General features: G+C 50.7%; 3 protein-coding genes across 4 annotated transcripts; 2 read left to right on the top strand and 1 right to left on the bottom strand.

Annotated features, from left to right (window-relative positions):
* Positions 1 to 983: 983 nt before the first annotated feature.
* Positions 984 to 5,501, top strand: tm4sf1 (transmembrane 4 L six family member 1). The gene is made up of 4 exons (XM_084676426.1): positions 984 to 2,319; positions 3,506 to 3,577; positions 4,092 to 4,234; positions 4,414 to 5,501. Exons 1-4 carry the CDS (start codon positions 2,143 to 2,145, stop codon positions 4,610 to 4,612), a joined length of 591 nt encoding a protein of 196 aa, XP_084532552.1. The 5' UTR covers positions 984 to 2,142; the 3' UTR covers positions 4,613 to 5,501.
* A 768-nt stretch (positions 5,502 to 6,269) lies between these two features.
* On the top strand, positions 6,270 to 14,351 carry cp (ceruloplasmin). Its single transcript, XM_084675544.1, has 20 exons — positions 6,270 to 6,463; positions 7,061 to 7,305; positions 7,640 to 7,852; positions 8,261 to 8,428; positions 8,661 to 8,915; positions 9,077 to 9,242; positions 9,394 to 9,533; positions 9,846 to 9,986; positions 10,171 to 10,215; positions 10,651 to 10,865; positions 10,953 to 11,103; positions 11,201 to 11,413; positions 11,754 to 11,961; positions 12,443 to 12,582; positions 12,672 to 12,800; positions 12,898 to 13,004; positions 13,102 to 13,321; positions 13,548 to 13,687; positions 13,799 to 13,961; positions 14,098 to 14,351. Exons 1-20 carry the CDS (start codon positions 6,285 to 6,287, stop codon positions 14,121 to 14,123), a joined length of 3,264 nt encoding a protein of 1,087 aa, XP_084531670.1. The 5' UTR covers positions 6,270 to 6,284; the 3' UTR covers positions 14,124 to 14,351.
* Positions 14,352 to 14,360: 9 nt separating this feature from the next.
* Positions 14,361 to 23,023, bottom strand: hps3 (HPS3 biogenesis of lysosomal organelles complex 2 subunit 1). 2 transcript variants are annotated; one of them, XM_084675545.1, is made up of 20 exons: positions 22,401 to 23,023; positions 22,167 to 22,240; positions 21,632 to 21,913; positions 21,344 to 21,506; positions 21,013 to 21,181; positions 20,832 to 20,917; positions 20,531 to 20,720; positions 20,303 to 20,384; positions 19,578 to 19,732; positions 19,094 to 19,195; positions 18,183 to 18,291; positions 17,843 to 18,078; positions 17,485 to 17,662; positions 16,799 to 17,032; positions 16,528 to 16,713; positions 16,103 to 16,297; positions 15,857 to 15,964; positions 15,458 to 15,664; positions 15,260 to 15,350; positions 14,361 to 14,995 (listed from the first exon to the last, which is right to left on the bottom strand). In XM_084675545.1, the coding sequence occupies exons 1-20, from the start codon at positions 22,615 to 22,617 to the stop codon at positions 14,868 to 14,870; spliced, it is 3,192 nt and encodes a 1,063-aa protein (XP_084531671.1). In that variant the 5' UTR covers positions 22,618 to 23,023; the 3' UTR covers positions 14,361 to 14,867. The 2 variants fall into 2 exon arrangements, with proteins under 2 accessions (XP_084531671.1, XP_084531672.1); XM_084675546.1 differs by lacking the exon at positions 19,094 to 19,195.
* Between the last annotated feature and the right edge of the window lie 119 nt (positions 23,024 to 23,142).

Below are 23,142 nucleotides of genomic sequence, written 5' to 3' on the forward strand. Positions count from 1 at the left end.
TACGTGTCCCAGAACCTGTAGAACAACACCACTGGCCTGGACTCCACCCCTCCACGTCGTCCATCTCTTCCTCACTCCCCTGAAAGGCATTCTCCCACGGAGCTAGGCTAGGGGGGGAGGGCTTTGGGTGGGGTGCCACAGGGTTACACACTGGGTACTATATCACTGAAGGAGCACAACAGGAGCAGACAGCGCTGGGAGGGGCGTGGATGCGGTGTCTTATCTTTTTTTTTCTATTTTAGAAGCATGGAAAAGGCTTTGGGCAGATACCACATCTCCTTCTGGCAGAGGAAAGAGGAACAAAGTTGAACAGTGACATCTTACCTGTTATTCACCGAGTTGTTCTCCAACTCGCACACACGCTTACATACACACAGTATGTATACTCTGTGATAACTAGGTCAACACAAACACAAAAGAGTCGAAAAGATAGATAAAGATATAACGAATCCAAAGAAGATTGTAACTGAACTGATCATTACAATCCTTTGAAACCTTTTATCCTCCTCGGTTCCTGTCTATGAGCAGTAAAACCAATAAGAAGTTTTCATTTCGCTTTCATCTTGATGTCGCTTTCATCCAGACGGGGTTCATACCTGTGACCTCTTGATCTGAGTTCAGATGCGCTGCCATCGAGCTGTAGCCTTTGCACCATTAGTCAGTGGCTTGTGACCATCTAGTGGCTTGTTTGTTGGGAGAACAGAAGGGGTCTGTGGTGTCAAATGCTGTCATGACCCATCCGTAGGACAATAGTCCCCTATGTTGACAAGGGTCTGTCCTGTCACACAGACAGCCTGTGTCCCCTCGTCTAGTTGGACTTTGTCTCAGTTTGATCCCCTTACAGCCACTAATCCCGGGAGAATGTTAGTCAGCAAATGAAAGAAAGGACCAGTGTACTTCTGTTGACCAACCCGTTTGTTTGCATACATAATCCAAGTTCAGTGTGGGCCGTCGACGATCATTAGCGACCCACGGGCCTGGGTTTGTTATGCCAGATTACAACCTGGTGGTAATCCCTGATCCACTGAGAAAGGGTTTGTTTCTGTCACTTGTTGATACGTTCCACTCTGGTTAATTACATCATGGTGGGAGAACATGCCCCTGTAAAAGCTTTGTCTATGAGCACAAATGTTTACATTTTTGCAATTCATCAGATTGAAAATAATTGTTCTGGTTTGTAACGGTAAATCAGCCTTGTAGAATATTAGTCAGTGGTGATGATGAGTTGATTTGCCTGTTTACCTGATGCCCTCTACAGTACAGGTGGGGAACTGCAGATTTGGGTAGTCCTGGCACCTCTTAGTGGAATGGCTTAGGGCAGATATTTGTTTTTCCAACAAACCTCTATTTGATGACAATGAAATGACAGTAACAAGAAGGATAATCTCACTGAAATGTCTCATTTGACATATTCAAAATGTGATGAAAGGAAACTTTAACTTAATAGTCAAAAAGAAGACTGCTGGACTCGGTCAAGTTTGCGTGGCAAGACTAATTTGAAGGCCTTTAGTTAGATTTTAGAGACATTCTCTTTGCCTTTCAACATGTTTCTTCTGACTGCGAAAGACCTCCAGCCACAATGAGTCACACAAAGAAGGTGAAATAATTTTAGCAGTGAGACACTCCAAAAGTATTTTGTCGTGACGTTTCCCTATAGAGATGGAAAGTTGTTCCTTTGTCACAAGTTTTGAATGCCTATCGAAAAGTGAATGCAACCCTTATGGCACTCGGTTCGGGCAGGATGTGGACAAAACACTTCACAAACCCACACACACACACACACACACACAAGGGATTTGTCAAATTTTTGGTCTGAATGCTTTTCAGCCCCCACAGGATAGGTTCAGCCCCAGCCTCTCAGCCTCTCTTCCTGTGGCCTCCCCTTTCTCCCCTGGCCCTAGAACCCGGCCTATTGCGTCACCTCCCCAGTGTGACTGACAGGACGGCAGACTTGTCTTAAAAACCACTACTTGCTGGGAGAGTTCTCAGTCCTCTTCCTGGATTACCAGTGGGCTGCAGCCCTCTCCAACCTCTCCTTCTCACCCACTCACTCGTTCTCTCTCTCCCACACACACTCGCTCCAGTCTCCTCCTCCTCATTCGCGTCTCTCTCCTTCATTCCGCTGTTCTTCCCAGCGTGGTGATGTGTACCGTGGGCTTTGCTCGCTCCCTGGGCTTCGCCCTGTTGCCTCTGGCGCTGGGCTGCATCGTGGCTAACGTGTTGCTGTTCTTCCCTGGAGGGGAAGTCTCCTACCTGCAGCAGGAACGTCTGTCCAGGTACACCTGGTACTTCATGGGCATCGGAGGAGGAGGCGTGCTGGTGAGTTGGTTCCAGATCCAGGCTCGTCACACTACACAGAGTTGCGCACTAGGATTTGTGATACAGGCTACAGTCACTGTGGATATATGCTACAAAAATATGTTTTACATTTATTTTAATCTAGATGCTATTTATTATTTAATTCAGTCCCCCCAAGATAATTGGCTTGAACCTACATTTCATGGGTGTCTTATAAAGGAAAATCCTGGAATTTTATGTTGGGGTGTCAAAGGATTGCTATTTTCATTGGGTTTGAGAAATGATGTAAAGACGCTTAGTGCCGTTTTGGGGTGGGGAGAAGTTTTGACTGGGGTCGGTTAGTGCTGACGTGCTTGTTCATTAAGGGGACATCCTGGATGTGTGTGTGGAGATGGTTTGACCATGGCGACCCTGTGGACTTCCGTCCGTGATATCTAAATGACCTCACTGAGGAAATCATTTAGTGTTTTCACTGGACAGAGGGAAACTTTGACACAGGAAAAAGAACAAGAGAAAATCCGCCCCTCTTCTTTCCACTCATTCCCCCCCCCCACTTTTCCACCTTTCCTAAAAGGATCACCGCTCAGTCTTATCCTTGCCTTTCATGTTTGTTTGTCCTTTTCCAAATCAATGTATTTGTTCATCCCAGATAAGATAGCTCTTTTCTTGTAGTTTTTTAATGATGTCAGAAACGGAACAGAAGTCCGAATAGGGAAAATGCCAATTTTCAGGTGTCGTGGTTTCATCACATCCTGTCTGCCCCTGTGTAACCACGGTAGCTAGTTGGCTAGAAAGTCCTTGAATCCCATTGTGTGTGTGTGAAGGTTTGGATAAGCCTTTGTTTCATGGCTCTGTTTTGTTAATGGCTCTGGGTCTTGTTATCTAGAACCCCCCCCCCCCCCCCACACTCACACACACACACACACGCACACACACAGGTTCTCCTTGTGACACTAGATACAGTAAACAAGGTTGACCTAATCCTTAAGCAACTTGTTGCAGTCAGCAAAACATTCAGGGTGTCTTAATGGGTTCTGAGTCTCAACACTAACCTTCTAATCTTCTGTAACAGACAAAAATGCCAATCTGTGGCGGTCAACAAGAAAATGTGTTTGAGAGGCGTCTCCCATTGGAGGGAAACTCTCAAAACGAAGCCAAGACAAACATCCAGATAACGTTCTTCTCTAACTGTGTCGTCTCCCCATAGATGTTCCTGCCTGCAGGAGTCTTCATCAGCCTGGGGAAGTGCACAGGGTGCTGCTGGAACGAGAGCTTCATGGTGAGGAGATAGAAGATCCGCTAGAGAGATCTTGTCTCCATCGGTAGACTATGCTAAGCTAATGCTACAAAGGGGCTCATGTGAACAGCATCAGGTGGTATGCTAAGCTAATGCTACTAAGAGGCTCATGTGAACAACAGGATAAATTATGCTGACCCAATTCCCAAGAAGTGGCTTACTGTATATGCTAAGCTAATTCTGCAAAGCAACTGTCAACTGAGCTGTGGTAGAGAGGCCTACAAAAGCTTTATCTGTCGATGTGCTACTTTGTAACGGAGATAAGCCAACAGCTGCTTACACACGCCCACACAAAGAAACTCACGTGTCATTCACATACAAAAAAACCCCACTCCCCTACCCAGGCACATATTGGGAAGCAGGCACACATGCACATTCTTCCCAAGGGACTTGTTTTTGCAGCTGTGCCTGTGCACATGTGACTCTCTGACTTAAAACTCTCTCTTTCCCTCTCTCTTTCCCTCTCTCTCTCTCTCTGTGTGTGTGTGTGGTGCAGATGTGTGGCGCGGTCATGGCTTCCCTGGTGGGGCTGGCAGGTTCTGGGTACTGTTTTGTGATCTCCGCCATGGCCATGTTACAGGGCCCCTTCTGTTTCACTGACCTTGGATGGACGTACCCCTTCTCTAACTCAGGGGGCAGGTAGGACCGGGTAGGACCGGACATCAGTACCTCACACGGTTGACCACACTATGTGCTCTGTGTGCTGGACCTGTGCTCCGGCTTACATTTGGAACAACTCTGTCCCAACACTTAATAAGAGCCCAAGCCTAAATCCTTCATTATTAACCGCAAACAATGTACCCTGTGCGTTTCCATAGCTACCTGCTGGAGCCAGTCTCGTGGCGCCAGTGCTTGCAGCCTCAGCACATCGTGGAGTGGAATGTGACCTTGCTGTCCGTCTTGCTGGGATTGAGCACTCTGCAGTTCATCATCTGCATCCTGCAGATCTTCAACGGGCTGGTCACCGCCGTCTGCAGGCCCTGCTGCTACAAGCAGGAGTACAGCCTCAACGCCTGAACACACACACACACACACACACACACACACACACACACACATGAAAACACTAACAGGTTAACTACATACAGGAGAGAGGTACACAAACATAAACATTCACAGCATGCCCGGGACATGTCTGCTAGCCACTGGGAAAACATTTAAACACGTCCTAAATATTTAGATCAATGTAGAGTCCCTCGGTATTACTAACATGACGTGCATCCTGGTCATTCAACTCGTTTCATAGAGGTCCCCTCTGTGCCTTCACCTTCTCTCCTTTCCTTCACCTTCTCTCCTTTCCTTCACCTTCTCTCCTTTCCTTCACCTTCTCTCCTTTCCTTCACCTTCTCTCCTTTCCTTCACCTTCTCTCCTTTCCTTCACCTTCCCTCACATTCTGACGGAAGGTGAAGGTCAGAGACCTGTGAAGATGAAAAGAGGGTAAGAGGAGAGTGAGCTCTTGTACACTATTGAGATGCACCCTGACAGTGCTGTCTCCTAGCAACAGATGAATGACTGCCCCTGTCACTTACGAGTGATAAAAAGAGTGATTTTTAAAAGCCAGCTTCGCCTCATCCTTGTATGAGACAGATGTATGTTTAAGGTTTCTTACCACAAGCAGTATTCATTTAACTAGAGCGGTTGGGTCATTATTGCTCCTGATATGATGTGTGGTTAGTGGAACTATATTCGGAACTGTTTGATGTCGACATTTGAGGCACAAAAGTATTTTTGTATGGAGTGTTGTCTTTTATATGGACTATTTTCATTTTTCTGTAAAATGTTTTATAAATTATTTGGTCTTGCAGACGCTAGATGAATTTAAAGGCTATTTTATATATTAGTGTGCGTGTAATATTTTTATAATGTTTGTGCAGCCGTAAATGAATAAATATTTTCAATTTCAAAGTGCTGTGTTCATTTGTGTGAGTGTGTGTGTGTGTGGCATTTGTGTTTGTTACATTTGCGTATATTGTGTATTCTTTGTTTGTGTATGCTTGTGTTAGTGTGAAGACATGCTGGGCATTCTTGCATGAGTTCCAGTCCAGCATCGATCAGATCTGCACTCGTTTCACCTCCAGCTGGGAACTCCAGGGGCATGTTCTGATTGCTCATGCACTCATGTAACTCTCTGTCTGTTGACAGAATACAAACTCTTTGGTGAATCATTACACTGGACCATACTGGACCATGGTCACCATGGTCACCATGGTCACCATGGTCACCATGGGGCCTCAGTGTCTCCTTAGAGTGGCTTCACTGGGCCAAAATTCAATTTCCAGATACTCATCATTCATAAAGTGTATCTTTTAAGACCTTAACCCATCATTGTTGGGGTGTGGTAAAGTGTTTCACCTCTTTACCACACCAGTGGAAGAGTAATATTGCCAGAAAATGCAGTTTCGTGAAAGAAAGTGCCTGTGTGTATGTGTGTCTGGTGCTGGGTGCTAGTTACAAGGCAATATGGGCATCACAAAGCAAACAACTGACGCTGTTGTTTTCTTTTCTACCCAATCAAGGAGCAGGAAATGACAGGGAGAATGGCAGAGGGCTGTCTCATTAATCAAGCGGAAGGTCAAAGGTCATGTGTGATGTCTGTTGTGGGATCAATGACACTCTGTCCAGGCTCTGATAGGCTGTTTGGAGGCGCCAGTCAGAGGCTGTGTCTTATAAAGGCGCTGTGGAGGGGAGATGACCCAGAGAAGATCCAGAATGGGGGGTTGTCCAGCCACCCTGATCCTGCTCCTCTGTGGAGCGGCCTCTGTGACTTGCATCACCAGGGAGTACTTTATTGGGATTAAGGAAGTGCAGTGGGATTACGCACCTCGGGGGGTCAACGTAATCCTCAACAAAACTCTGAAAGAAGACGAGTGAGTACTATTGAGAATTAAAAGCATATATATATATATACCGTGGTCTTAATTTCCAAGATAATATACATTAATTGGTCAATAGATTGCTGTTAAGATATGTTCTTTTTGATTGATGCTTTTTTTACAGTCTTTAAAATGCAATTATATTAGTGGTTACTGGATTGCTCAAACAAAACGATACTGTTGGTGCACCACGTGCAATGCGATGACACATAGACCCATCACATTAAGATGATTGAATTAAGTTTTAGATCCATATTCTTTTGTGAAGAAAACAGATAAACATAGTATGTTACGCGTACAGAAATGTTAGACATACGGCACTAAAATAACACAGAGCACAGCTAAAACAACACAGGTCACACAGCCAGATCAAGCAGAGAGCTCAAGCCAACACGTCAGCTGAACGACCCCTCTGGAAGTCTGTCAGATGTGATGACACAACACCTTGCCCTGTTGATTTCTACTCAATAAATGCCTAAAACAACGATTTTTAACAATTGAACTTCAAGAACCTGCCCTAGACCAGACCACTAGATCTTAATCTGATCTGCATCCCCAAGCCAGACCTGTTTTATTCTGTTTTAACTCCAGACATGCCGCCACCTTCCTGGAGAAAGGCCCCCAGCGCATCGGCCGGGTGTACAAGAAAGCTGTGTACCTGCAGTACAGCGACGCCACCTACAGGCAGGAGATAGACAAGCCCAAGTGGCTTGGTTTCCTGGGTCCCTTGCTGGCCGCCGAGGAAGGAGACACCCTGGTGGTCCACCTGAAGAACATGGCTTCCAGACCCTACTCCATGCACCCCCACGGAGTCAGCTACAACAAGACCAACGAGGGTGAGGAGGCCAGGGGTCCAGGGGGCCAGGGGACCAAGGGTCCAGAGGGCCAGGGGACCAAGGGTCCAGAGGGCCAGGGGTCCAGGGGACCAAGGGTCCAGAGGGCCAGGGGTCCAGGAGTCCAGGGGGCCAAGGGGCCAGGGGAATTCCGAAAGGGTGGGGGTAGAGATGGTGGTCCTGAGGGGGGGGCTGAGAGTCAAGGGCAAAATTGAAACGTCAACACAGTCTGTTATTTCGTAATCTGTAATCTGAAATGCTTCATGAAATGTTCAATTTTTACCCAAATTAGAAATCTCTCCCGTGACTCCCCTCTGGTTCTTCTCCCGCTCCCCAGGCGCCCTGTACCCGGATGACACGGGACCAGAGGACAAGCACGGGGACAAGGTGGATCCTGGGAAGAGCTACACCTATCACTGGCAGCTGCCGTCTAACCACGCTCCCGCTGCGGACGACACCAACTGTCTGACGCGGCTGTACCACTCGCACACCAGCGCTCCCAAAGACATCGCCTCAGGCCTCGTGGGACCCCTCATCATCTGCAAGAAAGGTACAGGCTTCTCTCTGGACGACTATAGGAATTGTTTATGTTCAAGTACATTTACATTTAGTCACTTAGCAGACGCTCTTATCCAGAGCGATTTACAGTAAGTACAGGGACATTCTCCCCGAGGCAAGTAGGGTGAAGTGCCTTGCCCAAGTACACAACGTCATTTGGCACGTCCGGGAATCAAACCAACGACCTTCTGATTAATAGCCTGACTCCCTAACTGCTCAGCCATCTGACCCCAGGAGTCCGTCCAAATAAAAAAACCCTATCATTCACTGTTGACATAAGGTGTATCAAATGTCTCAGTTGTCAGGGATACCAGTCGTAACAATGTATTGGCCATAGAGTACCTTTGGTTGAGGTCCCTTCTGCAGGTGTAGATCTAGAACTCCATCTTTCTATGTCCAGGAACCCTGGACGTCCATGGAGATAAGTCAGCTGACTACCTGTACGCTCTGATGTTCACCGTGTCGGACGAGAACATGAGCTGGTACTTGGACGACAACATCAAGACTCACTGCACGGTCAAGGTGGACAAGGAGGACGAGGACTTCAAGGAGAGCAACCTCATGCACTGTGAGACCCACACACGCACACACAACCATTTTGCATTTACATTTAGTCATTTAGCAGATATTCCCCCCGAGGCAAGTAGGGTGAAGTGCCTTGCCCAAAGACACAATGTCATTTGGCACAGCCGGGAATCAAACTGGCAACCTTCTGATTACTAGCCCGATTCTCTCACCGCTCAGACACACACACACAGAACATCCACCCTCCTAACCCACTGTGGTCTCCGGTCCTTCAGCCATCAACGGTTACATGTATGGGAACCTGCCTGGGTTCAGCATGTGTGTGGGAAACAAGATCCACTGGCACCTGTTTGGGATGGGCAACGAGATGGATGTGCACACGGCCTACTTCCACGGCCAGATCCTCACCCACCAGGGCCGGCACACGGACACCGTCAGCCTCTTCCCCGCCACCTTCACCAACGTGGAGATGATCGCTGACAACCCAGGGAACTGGATTCTGGCCTGCCAGGTCAATGACCACCTGCAATGTATGTCTCCACAGTCAACACGTTCATCTCAGGAACTGTTTTGACCAGACAAAAACACGCTTGTTTTGCCAAAGCATTGACAACTATAAATGTATTTACACGCATACTAACCATGTACAGTATCATACAATGAACCCTTCCTCTGTTGTGGCTCTTGTCAGCGGGCATGCAGGTGCTGTTTGAGGTCAAGAAGTGTTTCCCCAACGTGCACAAGCCCCGCCCCTACGGCGAGGTCAGACAGTACTTCATCGCGGCGGAGGAGGAGCTATGGGATTACGCCCCCTCCCAGAACAACCTCAACTCTGGACATCCTCTGGCAACTGACAGGTAGCCCAGAAACACGAGACGTCAAACACACCACGGACACGACACAATCACCACGCCGTGGTCTGAACTCACATCGCAAGCTGAAACCGCCAAAGTCAAATGCTACTGAAGACATTTAACTAACTAAACTATTCTTTCTTTCTGTCTGAAGTGATTCTGAGACATTCTTTGCGCGAGGGAATGACAGGATTGGAGGGAAGTACAAGAAGGCCAGGTATGTGGAGTACACTGACAACACCTTCACCAAGCGCAAGGACAGGACACCTGAGGAGCAGCACCTAGGAATTCTGGGTAATGCAGTTTTGCACATTAGAGTATGTAGTCATTCAGTACACCGCACGCTGAGGCGCATCTCCAGTCCTCTTCCAGGAGAGCTTCCCTCGACAGGTTTTCACTCCAACCCTAATCCAGCACACCTGATTCTAATAACTAGCTGATGTGTTGAATCAGGTTAGTTGCAATTGGGGTTGGAGCAAAAAGCGTTAGGAAGGCAGTTCTGCAGGAAGAGGGTTAGAGACCCCTTGTGTACATCATGGATAATCGATCAGGGAATTTAAGGTTGATCTGGCGGTTGTGTTGATGGACGGGCCTACTCCACCTCAGGTCCGGTGATCCGTGCGGAGGAGGAGGACACCATCAAGGTGGTGTTCAAGAACAACGCTAAGCGCCCTTACAGCGTTCAGCCACACGGGGTGCAGTACAGCATCGAGCAGGAGGGAACCCTCTACTACAATGAACTGGAAGGTCAGCAGATTGATCCGCTCATCGAGTTGAGGAGTTCAGATTTGTTTATTCCTCATAGAACATTTGGTATCTTGACACCCTCTTTTGACGATGTTTTGCTAATCGCAAATACATGAGGTCTTTCACTGTGCATGAGGAGTTTTTGCTCGCTTTGAAACACATTCATCATCTTACACCTTCACAGAGTCCCACACAGTGAAGAAACTCCGAGAGATCAAGAAGGAGACAAGTAAGTTGACTTGAAACCACACACACACCCCACGTTCCTCAGATGTGTAGACATTGTCAGCAGGTGGAGATTGTTTTCAGATCACACTGTTCTTGTGTAACCATTGTGACCACAGGGAACACTTTTGCTCAACCAAACCGTGGCCAAATGCAACAGAACCGGAGATGTTATGTTGTTTGCATAGAGGGTGGTGGGGAGGGTAGCTAACGTCCAGAGTCCAGTAAGAGACTGAAGTCCTGTGGTGGGTTAGTCCATGTTTGAGCTGATTTACTGACTGCACATGACAAGAAACAGTCTTTCAGTTGTTCCTAACACACTCTAATCTATGCCCTTTTCAGACGATTGATTATTCTGGCCTTCACAGGCAGACGACAGGCCGAAGAGATGATTTTGATTATTCGATTCTGAACACTCCTTTGGCCTTTCTCCACCCAGGAATTGTAACCCCACCCCCAGCATCGCTCGTCCAACCAGGCACTACCTACACCTACGAGTGGGTGGTGCCCAAGGGGGGCGGCCCGGTGGAGAGTGACGCGGACTGCATCACCTACCTGTACTACTCTGCTGTCGACGCCGTCCGAGACACCAGCTCTGGTCTGGTCGGTCCGCTCCTCGTTTGCAAACCCAAAACCATAAAGAAGGGAAAGCAGGTAGGACTGTATAGTAGATGACTGTACAGGAAAACAGCACAGTACTCTAGGATGCATTTATGTACATTCTTCTATTGGATGTTTCAGAGAAACTTTGACAAAGAGTTTCACCTCCTGGCCACGGTGTTCGATGAGAACCTGAGCTGGTATCTGGACGACAACATCAAACAGTTTACTAAAGCCCCTCAGACAGTCAAGAAGGATGATGAGGACTTCCAGGAGTCCAACAAGATGCACTGTGAGTGTGGATGTCCTCTGAGACACACACACACACACACACACACAGACACAGAACAAAAACACACACTTATCTCTATTTGGTTTGTTCGCCACAGCGTTAAACGGTTTCATGTACGGGAACCTTCCTGGACTGACCATGTGCAAGGGGGACAAAGTGTCGTGGCACCTGTCTGGGCTGGGCACCGAGACCGACATCCACGGGCTTCACTTCCATGGCAACCGCTTCATTTACAGAGAGACCAGAAGAGACACCATCAGTGTGTTTCCACACATCTCCCACACAGTCACCATGGAGCCTGACAGCATGGGTAATAACACACACAGTCACCATGGAGCCTGACAGCAGGGGTAATAACACACACACACACACACAGTCACCATGGAGCCTGACAGCAGGGGTAATAACACACACACACACAGTCACCATGGAGCCTGACAGCAGGGGTAATAACACACACACACACACTGTCACCATGGAGCCTGACAGCATGGGTAATAACACACACACATAACACACACAGTCACCATGGAGCCTGACAGCATGGGTAATAACACACACACACACGTATACACAAGCACGCACGCAAACCAGTCCATCTCATGCAGAAGATGAGTAAATCTGTCGTGTGTGTGTGTGTGTGTGTCCAGGTCAGTTTGAGGTGGTGTGCAGGACAACAGACCACTACACGGGAGGGATGAGGGCTAACTACACTGTGGAGAAGTGTAGCATCTTTAACAGACAGTCAGAGATCATGCTCCACTCCAAGACCTACTACGTTGCTGCCCTGGAGATGGACTGGGACTACTCCCCCAACCGTACCTGGGAGACGGAACAGTACCAGGGCCTCATCAACAGGTAGCATGTAGCAGGGTTTAGCATCAACAGCTAGCATGTAGCAGGGTTTAGCATCAACAGCTAGCATGTAGCAGGGTTTAGCATCAACAGCTAGCATGTAGCAGGGTTTAGCATCAACAGCTAGCATGTAGCAGGGTTTAGCATCAACAGCTAGCATGTAGCAGGGTTTCCATCAACAGGTAACATGTAGCAGGGTCCTCATCTTGATGCCACAGGGCAGCAACTGTATATCAAAAGCCCTCACCACCATGTGACAGACGTGCCCAGCGGGCAGACCCATAACCTGGAAAACGACGCTGTTGTGTGTTGTGATTTAATTCCTCCTGGACTGCTTTGTCTGACCTCCACCCCCACCTCCCCTCGCCTCCTCTTCACTCCTCTCTCCTCCACCCCCACCTCCCCTCGCCTCCTCTTCACTCCTCTCTCCTCCACCCCCACCTCCCCTCGCCTCCTCTCTCCTCCACCCCGCTCCCCTCTCCAGCCCCGGAGCTCCCTTCCTGGACAAGAAGGAGCATTCCATCGGCTCCAAGTACAAGAAGGTGGTGTACAGGCAGTTTACCAGCGATAAGTTCACCAAGCAGGTGGAGAGGCCTGCTGACATGGAGCACCTGGGGGTTCTGGGTAAAAAAAAATGGCGTGGAAGTCAAACCCACCAGTCAGCGCTGCGTTTTCCTCACCACTGACCCCGCTTCTGGCCCTGTCTCACCCAGGCCCCATGATCCATGCGGACGTGGGAGACAAGGTGAAGATCGTGTTTAAGAACATGGCCAGCAGACCTTACTCCATAGACGCTCACGGGGTCAAGACTGACAGCCCCACGGTGAAGGAGACCAAGCCTGGTAAGATCGGGGGGGGGGGTCCTGTGCCACAGCTGGTATTAGGTTCCTATTCTCCATTGAATGACTTGTTTAAGGAAGTGCTACCACCCCCCTATAGGTGAAACCCAAACTTACGAATGGTACGTTCCGAAGACAGCTGGTCCAACCACAGCTCAGGAGGACTGTTCTGTTGGAGCGTACTACTCTAGGGTTGATGTCAACAAGGTGGGTCATCCCTTCCTGATGTGCAACAATCAGTAAACCATACAGGGTTTCTTTTTACTTTGACTGAATTTAACGTGTGACTTCATCCATCCAACAGGACCTGTACAGTGGTTTGATTGGTCCCCTGGTGATATGTAAGCGGAGCTGGGGTAGGTCATTGGGCCTAAAGAAGGAAGTGGAGGAGTTTGCTCTGCTCTTCATGGTGTTTGACGAAAACGAGTCGTGGTACCTGGATGAGAACATCCGAACCCACATCAAGAACCCTCCCAAGAACCTGAAGGAGAACGAGGATTTCGTGGAGAGCAACAAGATGCATGGTGAATGAAAGGGTTGGGGCCACTTGACTTCTCAACACAGACTGTCTAGTGAGGAAACTGTGTCCTCAAGCCATCTTGATCTAAATTGGATTCTGTGTAGATTCTAGACATAGCAGGCAGCTTCACCCTCCCTTCCTCTGATCTAGACCTTCACTGCTCACTCAACCTTGTCTGTCCCTCCCTCCCTCCCTCCCCCCCCCCTTGCCTCCCCCTCCCCTTGCTGCAGCAATCAATGGAAGGGTGTTTGGGAACCTGAAGGGTCTAGACATGCAGGTGGGAGATAAGGTCTACTGGTACCTGATGGGCATGGGCAACGAGATGGACATACACACAGTGCACTTCCACGGCCACAGCTTCGAATACAAGGTACTGGTAACCCCCCCACACCCACACACACCTCAGAGTAGTTTTCAGTGTGTGCGTGATGCGTGTCACTGCGCTGTGTGGAATGAGACATGTGCTCTCTGGCGCCCTCAGCTGGGCGGGCGGTCACATCGCACGGACGTGTTCGGCCTGTCGCCCGCCACCTTCCAGACGGTGAAGATGCGACCGCAGTACCCGGGCTCCTGGCTGCTGCACTGTCACGTGTCCGACCACATCATGGCGGGCATGACCACCATCTACACTGCAACAGAGAAAGGTGTGTTTGTGTGGTGGGGGGGGCTGTGTGTGCGCAGAGACTAATTGTCTGGATGGCGGGAAGCCTACTATGTCTGTGCTTGTGTGACTTGTCGCAAGATGGTTTACCATGTTTCTCTCTCTGTCTCCTTCCACAGGCAAAAAGAAAGGCTTCTTTGGATGACAAGGATGGATTGGGTGTTCAGTCAGTCGAGACTGCTTTTAACTTTGCACAGAGAACGTGGTTATCATACAAACACTTCAGTATTTACACAGTTGCTGTGTATCAATCCCTGGTCACTAACAAAATGCGTTGAATTGCTTTAAATTGAATGTCCTTTTCTTGCTCCTTTTGAATAAAGATAGTTTTACCATCCCACTTATTACAAATACTAAACGTTTCAAAAAAGAACCTCTCCAGTACTTTTTCTCAATTTATTTCACAACAACAAAACATTTAAGTTTCATTGACGATGACCACAGCCTTTTCATGCAGCATAAATATTTATAGCATAAATATTTATAGCATAAATATTTATAGCATACAGTTGGCTACAGCTATGTGGAGTAGACTCTCTCGTGTTTATATATAATCAGTAGTATTTGGTAATCTTCCTGACTCTTCCGGTCTTCCTGATTCTGTAAGAGAGTGATTGTCCAGATCAGTCAGTAGTTGAGCACATGGTCCTGGTTGAGACCCAGACAGCAGACAGTCCAGTAGCCCATCACCCATCACCTCTATGGGTTAGATGTAGTATGAGCACACCTGATAGGTGCACAGCCATCAGTGGAACGATATCCAGTCAAACCCATTGGTAGGTCTCTACTCTTTCATCTTCTCCTGCCACCACGTCCGTTTGAGTGCTTCCTCCCGTAGGCCCCGCCCCTGTCCAGCCCTAGGCCCCGCCCCCTCGCAGGCCCCACCCCCTCAGGTGAGCAGCTTCCTCTGGCTGCACTCCAGCAGGTGAGGCAGGAAGAACTGGGCCGTCCCGTCGTCAGGCATCAGATCCAAGAACTCCAGAGGACTCAGCTCCATGGAAACCACCACCAGCGTCTCTGTTGTCATGGAGACACCGAGAGTTTTTCAGTCAGTCTCTGCAGTGTCGCAAAATCTCTTAGCCACAAGATCCATATTTACAGCTCTATATATAAATATTTATTTCAATAAAATGATATAGATATAGAGAGGAAAAAATTGTGTAAACAATAAGAATGGCAGGCTTTAAGGAGTCATGATCACGTGACTACACTTATCCAGTCGCCCCAGATGTGCAGACAGAAAGGAGCTGGAGGTCAGGGGTCGACCCAGGCTAGTCTCACCTTTGAGAGCGGCCAGTAAGATGCTGTCTTGTCCTCCGGACGCTCTGGTCCTCTCACACAGCTCAGGAAACAGCTTCTGCCACCACAGGGCCTGGGGAAAACACGCAGTTAGAGACGGGCCAAGGGTTCAAAGGTCAGGGAGTGGCTTCCTGGTGCGAATGTATGACGGTGGAGATCCGGGGCGGGGGCTCGGGCTACCATGTGAGCGTCCTGCAGCTCGTGGTTGGCGTAGGGGATGATGGCCTGGGGGCAGCGGTCCAGCAGGAGCTGGAGGGAGCTCTCGTAGCGCCCCCGCCTGGTGGCACTGAGCACGTGCACGCTCAGACCCGCCTGGTCGTCCTGGCTCAGCTGCTCCAGCAGGGGGAGCAGGGACGACGCGTCCAGGGAGGGGCCGCACAGGAGCGACTACAACAACAACATCACCCACCACCACCGTCAGGTTACAGATCACGGCAGGGTCATGAGGGGGTCAGGGGAGACACGGGGGGGGGGGGGGGGGGATGGAGGGCAGAGAGGGGGTGAGGGTGGAGGGCAGAGAGGGGGTGAGGGTGGGGAGAGAGACAGAGCGGACAGGAGAGGAGAGAGGAAGGGAGCTACCTGGAGTTTCTGCAGGTCTTCCGTGTGGTCGTGGGCGATGTTGGACTGAGCTGGAGTCAGGATGTTCACCCAGGGATACAGCACGCCGTAGTGAGAACACGAGTTGATCTGCAACACACACACACACACACACACACAAATGACCACGTCACTTTCTTTGACACGACTCATTCTACTCCGTAGAAAAAAACCCACACACAATATATAGAACAGACTTAAACCACAACCCTAGCTCCGTGACCATACCAGGTCCTCTGCGGTCTTAAGCGGCCGGCTGGCGCAAGGATGGCGGCGCGCGAGGCGGTCAATGTAGACGGAGGCCAGACGGAACAGCAGCTCCTGGATGACAGCTTCCTGTGACGAGGCCATGAGCAGAGCCTCCCAGAAGTCCACGAGGAGCTGAGGGCTGGCCTGGACGTCCGTCTGGTCCCAACACAGCTCCTGCGCACACACATACACACACACACACACACACGCTGTATTCACATACATGCCCCTCGTGTTGAGTCTCAAAGAAGGTTCTAGAGCAGCGGTTCTTGACCCTGGTCCTCAGGGAAACCCTGAATCAGGTGTGTTGGAGGCAAGAACCATCTAAAACATGCAGGAGGACTGGGTTAAAAACCACTGTTCTAGAGAATGCACACCCCCACGCAACCTCTTTCGTCACCAACCTGGAAGAGGAGGTCGGCCTGGTCCAGTCGGAGCTTGTTGTTCTCGTGCAGGGCCACCAGGGCGGCCACCAGCAGGCCGTCCTGGCTCCCCCTCAGGTGGCGAGCAAGGGGCGTGGGCGCCACCTGCTGGCCGCGGGCGTGCAACAGCAGCTGGGGCTCCTCGATGAAGCCGTAGACCTGCAGCATCTGGGCGGGGAAGGGGAGCAGCTGCTCAACATCTCGTAGGAGTGATGACGATAGATCTGGTTGCTTTGCTCACACACACACACACCTCTGCATGCCGGCCCATGTGATGCGCGTAGAGGGGCAGGTTGCCCATGCGGAGGGCGAGAGCGGCCTTGGAGAGGGTGAGGGGCACTGAGGGCCCCGCGGTGGCCTCCAGGCGGTCCAGGTGGGCGAGGGCCGCGGCCGGGCTGGCGTTCACCAGCGCTGGGCTGGCACACACGCGGGGCAGCTGGGACGCCTCCGTCCTGCTGAACACCTGCAGCACCTCGTCAGCTGTCTCCTACAACACACAGCAGCAGTGGGAGGGGGGTTAGAGCCGACAGACCTAGAAGGTTTCAGTCATCCAGCCCACTGCTTATCATCTTTTATACGTCTCTCGTTTGCACGTTCAGAATCTTCTCCTCCCCTCTCCCTTCCTCCTCCTCTCTCCCCTCCTCTCTCCCCTCTTCCTCTTTCCCCCCTCCTCTCTCCCTTCCTCCTCCTCCCCTCTCCCTTCCTCCTGTCTCCCTTCCTCCTCGCTCCCCCCTCCTCTCTCCCCCCTCCTCTCTCCCTTCCTCCTCCTCCCCTCTCCCTTCCTCCTGTCTCCCTTCCTCCTCGCTCCCCCCTCCTCTCTCCCCCCTCCTCTCTCCCCCCTCCTCTCTCCATTCCTCCTCCTCCACTCTCCCCTCCTCCTCTCCCCTCCTCCTCTCCCCTCCTCCTCTCTCCTCCCCTCCCCCCTTCCCTCCCCCTCACCTGGTTCAGCTCTTCGGCCGTGTCCTCGTACAGCGAGTGTTTGAGGTAGAACAGAAAGCCCTTGCCGTAGCCGGCAGGGTTGCCAGGTTGGGGTCGGTTCCTCCCCATGACCTCAGTCACTGACAGGCCCGACATCTTATAGTAGGGCAGGGCCAGGTGGCAGTCTCTCTGCACATATCTGCAGTAGGACAGATAGCTCATGTAAAGCAAATGCAAACACAAAAATTCGGGCTATTCGCATTTATCTATTAATCTACAACCGAGTCTGTCAAGTAAACTGACTTCCTAATGTGTTAGTTAAAGGGTTCATGAGCCATGATCCACAATGCACTTCCCCTGCCACGCCGGTGTCTCTGACCTGCTGAAGCAGTCTCCTAGCTGGGCACAGCTCTCCCGGAAAGCCCCCTGGAGAGTCTGGCTGTCTGGGGCTCCATCTGCGGGCCCCTCTGGCTCCGTGCTGGGGGGCGGAGGGACAGGGTCACCCTGCAGGGGCTCCAGCAGCTTGGCTCTCAGCAGCAGGTGAGCCTCGCTCAGCAGGTGCAGACAGCTCTGGGACTGGGGGTTGGTCTCCTCGTAGCGTTTACTGTACTCCACCTGACACACACACACAGGACTGTGTGCACAACTGTACACTACCTAGGAGAGTAGACGCGCCATAGATGGGATTGACAGCTGTGGAGGTAACCATGGTAGCGCACCATTTCGTGGTAGAGTTGGAGAGGGGGAACGGTGTTGATGACGTACAGGTTCCACCCGTGACTCTCCTCAGTGGGCTCCTTGGGCTTGGAGTAGGACGACTTCCTGGTTCTGGGGTCAAGGGTCAAACACAAACAGGAAGTAGCATCAGTCGATGAGGAGACTTTTATGGAGTAACTCCTACTGGATCCTAACTTGACCATGCAAACGTCCAATCATGGACTTAACAGAGGTAAAACAAGCCTAAAAGGGGAAATTGAAACAATTATTATAAAAATTGAAGAATTATTATTTACTTTGAGATAAGTTTGACAAATGTCTTGATTACGTGTGTGTGTGTGTGTGTAAGCTTTGTGAATGGGGCCAACGCTGATGACCAGCCTAATGTAATTACTCCCAATGCCCCCCTGACTAAGTCTCTTAGTGCCGTAGAGCACTCTCATGTGATCCCAGCCTCCTGGGTCAGATGTAGTGCAGAAACAGAGAGCTTACCCCCAATACCCCCCCACCTCCACCCCTGCCTTACAACCCCCCCCCCCCGCTCTACCCCCCCCCCCACCCCCAACCCCTGGGCCTGGTCATGTGCGGCCGTGGGCCCCTCATCCTTACAGGGACAGTGATTGCCTTTCATGTTCACAGAAAGAAGCAGAATGGTTAAGGGTCTCATGCATCTGCCTGGTTTGAGTCCACGGTCCTACTGTTGTGAGTCCACGGTCCTACTGTTGTAACCACAGATGGTTAGTGTGGAGGCTGGAGAGGGGTGTTACAGCCGTGTTAGACTGGATTTAGTAGCGTAGAAGGAGAAGAGGGGAACATCTTCTACTGGTTGGGTGGAGAGAGGTGGGGAGGGGGGGCGGGGCTCGGTCTAAAAGGACTTACAGGAAGGGGCGGGGCTAGGTCTAAAAGGACTTACAGGAAGGGGCGTGACAGGAAGCTCTCCAGAGCAGGCGTGGTGGAGGGCTCTATACCTACCGCTAGGAGGATGCCTGTCAGTGTTCTGTGGTCTTTCGATTCGCTACAACAGGAGTCACACAGCGTCAATCACAAAAGAGGCAGTTACACAAAAGTCCTCTCTCTCTGTCACACACACACAGGGCTCGAAATATTTTTTCAACCTTTCAAAACTTTTGAAAAAGGGGAGAACCTAAAAGCCTAAACCAAGACAATTTTTTGAAAGAAAAAAAAACGCAAATATTTTTTTACCTTTTGAAACTTTGTAGAAAATATTTTTTCAACCTTTCAAAACTTTTTTTCAAAAACTTTTTTCAAATCTTTAGAAACTTTTTTACTACAGCCACACCAATAATTGTGTTAGCTCAACCTTGAAACAAACAAGAACATTGTGTGTTCCATTCAGACATTGATGTGACACACACAGCATCAGAGAGCGCCCCTACGTGTTCCGCCGAGCCGCACGCTCTGCGCTCTCCGGGTTCTCTACATCGGCCGCGGTTACCAGGGCGATGTGATGGCCGTCGTGATACAAGGCCTTCAGGCCAATGAAGAGCTGGATCCGCAGTGCGCACACTTCCATGGTGGCTGGTGGGCAGGCCTGCACACACACACACATGTGCACACACACGTTAACATTCTGTGATTTTTTTCAATGAATGAGGGTATTTTTGAATCTGTCTAACGGGACAGAGGGTTTGATTGAACAGGGCTGACGTGCTAATATCCAGTCATGAAGCAGCATGGTAATCTAATCTAGGCTAACTTGAATTCCTGCCTGTGTAGACTAGATGGCTATCACATCACTGGATCACATTATCCGTTATTACATTACCCTGGACACAACTGAGGGGCTGTTGTTGCTGTTATCCAGTCAGGAAGGCACTCACACACATACTTCTTTTATCTTCCTAACATTTTTCCTTCCTTATGTAATTTCTGTGTCTTACTCCATCTCTCTCTCAATCTCTGCATCTCTCTGTCTCTCCCTGTCTCTCTCTCTGTGTCTCTCTCTCTGTGTCTCTCTCTCTGTGTCTCTCTCTCTGTCTCTCTCTCTGTCTCTCTCTCTGTCTCTCTGTGTCTCTCTGTGTCTCTCTGTGTCTCTCTGTGTCTCTTTTGTTCATTGCGTCAAGTTGCTAGGCAGGTTACTAGGCAGAGCTCTGCTCCTCACCTTCATGGTGGTATCGATGTAAGGGTCCTCTGCTCTGGCCGCCACTGACGCACAGCGTACCGAGAAACACTGCAGGGCGTTCCTGACAGAGGAACACACACACACACACACACAGACAGACACACGGTGAGCACACAATATGTACATTCTTACACATGGAAGTAACATGGAGAGGTAGTGGAGGGGCCCTCTGACCCCCTTGGGCTCGCTCCCGGACCAGCTCCTTACTTGGTGATGACGTGCAGGAAGACATCAGTCAACACCGCCTGCTGAGCCTTCTCTGGGTACTGATAGGTGGAGACCAGCTCGACCCCGCCCCTCACGCTGTACACGTAGCCCGTGTTGGGCAGCGAGAAGAAACAGAACACACAAATGGGCTCCGCCCCTTTCTCCCCCTCGTCGGAGACTTCCTGGTTTCCTAGGGAGACACGATGATGACCCATGGAGGGGCACGGTGTTTTAGAGTGAGGGTGCGTGTGATGCACGGCGTGGTGGGAGGTTGCGCGCGGGGGGCGGTCATGTGACTTACTGCTGGAGAACACCGGCAGCAGCTGGAGCGAGTGTAGGCGTGTCTCCTCCACTGTGCAGCCCTGGAAGAAATCTGGGGCGAAACGCCTGCAGGGAAGAACACACGTCAGGAAGGGCGACGCACATAGCCCGGTACTCTTTCACACACACACAGACACACACACAGACTCTCACCCACACACCTGTAGAGGAGGTAGGAGAGGGTGAAGATGCCCCTGGTCTCAGCTTCCATGCCTGTGTACTCCAGAGTGACCACCAGGCCACAGTCCCTGGCCCTGTCCCCCAGCAGCTCCTGGTGTCTGGGGAACATGAAGAAGCCTTCCTGCTCCGCCCCCTCTCCAGACCTCCCCTCTGGACAAGCAACACCAGCGGGACTCAACGTCACCCTCAGCTTGGCTCTACCGTCAGCACAGCCCCGCTAGAACACATATACAAACGCCGACGTGCTCCCACACACACCACCCCACATGTGACGTATGCAGTATGGCGTTACGGCGGTGCGTGACGCAGTACCTGCGTCCAGGGAGTCTCCAGTCACCATATCCTTGGGGACGAGTGAGTGTTCCTGGGCGTGGTCACCGGACGTGTAGGGTTGAGGGCCGGACAGCTTCTCCAGCTTCAGCACCAGCACCTCCAGTTCAGTTTGGACAGCCACGTAGCCTGAGCACAGCGCCACCTACAGGCATGGAGTACACAGCACAACTCACACTGGATACGAGCCCACATGCAAGGCTCAACAACCAAAGGATCTCCCATGCCTGACCCCCACCCACCAGCCTCAACCCCCCCTCCTCCCCCTACCTGCGCAGGGGATAGTCCCGGGAGGTGCAGGATGAGGCAGCGCTCAAAGTCCAAGATGGCCGGCCTGGCATTGAGGGACTGCCTGCGCAGGGAGAAGAGGACCAGGGTCTTGGGACAGCCCACCAGCAGGTCTCCGGTGAGCCTGCAGCAGGCCACGCACTGCGGACGCTCAAACAGGGGGATCTCGATGATCTCCATCTGCTCCTTCGGCGCTCCGCGCAAGGAGGAACCTCGCAGGAAGTGGCCCAGCAGACGAACCCCTACACGGCTCTTCTCGGCCGCCTGGAGGACGGACGAAGGAGGAGAGGAATGACTGGATGGCCATATACAACAGATGGATGGATGGACAAATGGAGGGGAACGAATAGGTAAATAAATGAGCGAATAAAAAGCATTAGGAGACAGAATGAACAACTGGGGGCAATCTGCAGACCTTCAGGTGTAGAAGAGGGGGACAAGACAGGGAAGATCCCCCTTACATACAACAGGGGGATCATCGATAGCACCTTCCTACAGAACGTCACACAGCACCAACCTGGTAACGCCAGTTGGTGTAGGCACGGAGGTAGGTGGCACTGTTCTTCTCTTCGATTGTCACCAGGTAGTCTCCTGAAGAGAGAACGAGGGGTGATACAGACCATGAGATTAGATGGACACCGAGGAGAACAAGCAGGCTTAGTGTAGGAAGTAGATTACTGATGCGATGTGTAAAGAATAAATAACAACGTAACTTAGTAACGCAGACAAGATGGAGAGCGGAGAGACTAACCGATCTGGCTGTGCAGGATGCTGTGCACGGTTCCCATGGTGGCGAAACGGCAGATCAGCGGACAACCGTCTGCTCCCATATCATATGCCTCGATCTTGCATCCACCGGTGGACACAACGAAAAGGGCACCGCCGCCACAACATACCGGCCCCGGTTCCTGCTCGGTGGGGACGATTTGCTGGGACGCGAATGGGTGGCAGTTATACACGTGAACCATCTCTGCCTCGTTTCCAAACTAACTACTCATCAAAATATATGTTCAGAAAGGGAGCTACCGAGATGGCGAGCGACCTTGACTAATGGCTTGCTACATCATCAGTGTAGAAAAAAGGTTCTCAGTCCAGCTAACTCGCTTCTAGCTAAACACTCTCTGGTCTGATCGATATCACATGCCCCGTGGTCTTGTGACGACCAGTCAGGATTCGTTTAACTTCCTTCCGTGGCATGCGTAGCTAGCGCGGTTTTGCTAACTTCGTTTTTCGTTCAAAGTTATTTTTCTATTGATTCATCATAGTGATGGACAAATCATGTTGTATCTAGGCAAGTTGAAAGGGTGACGTCGATGAACTTTCCTATCTAGATTAGTCACTACTTTACTTCCTTGTTTTGGCTGCAGTGAAAGTGACAGCCCAAGTCTCGTCGCCTCCAATGATTGGCTGTTCTCTGGCTTTTTTAATAGGGTGCTGCGTCGTGTGATGACATTTTAAGAATCATAACACACAGTACGCTAGTTTGCTGATCA

This window comes from Hypomesus nipponensis, chromosome 16, assembly GCF_054491055.1.
Source record: "Hypomesus nipponensis isolate SF chromosome 16, ASM5449105v1, whole genome shotgun sequence".
In the NCBI taxonomy this organism is placed as follows: Eukaryota; Metazoa; Chordata; class Actinopteri; order Osmeriformes; family Osmeridae; genus Hypomesus; species Hypomesus nipponensis.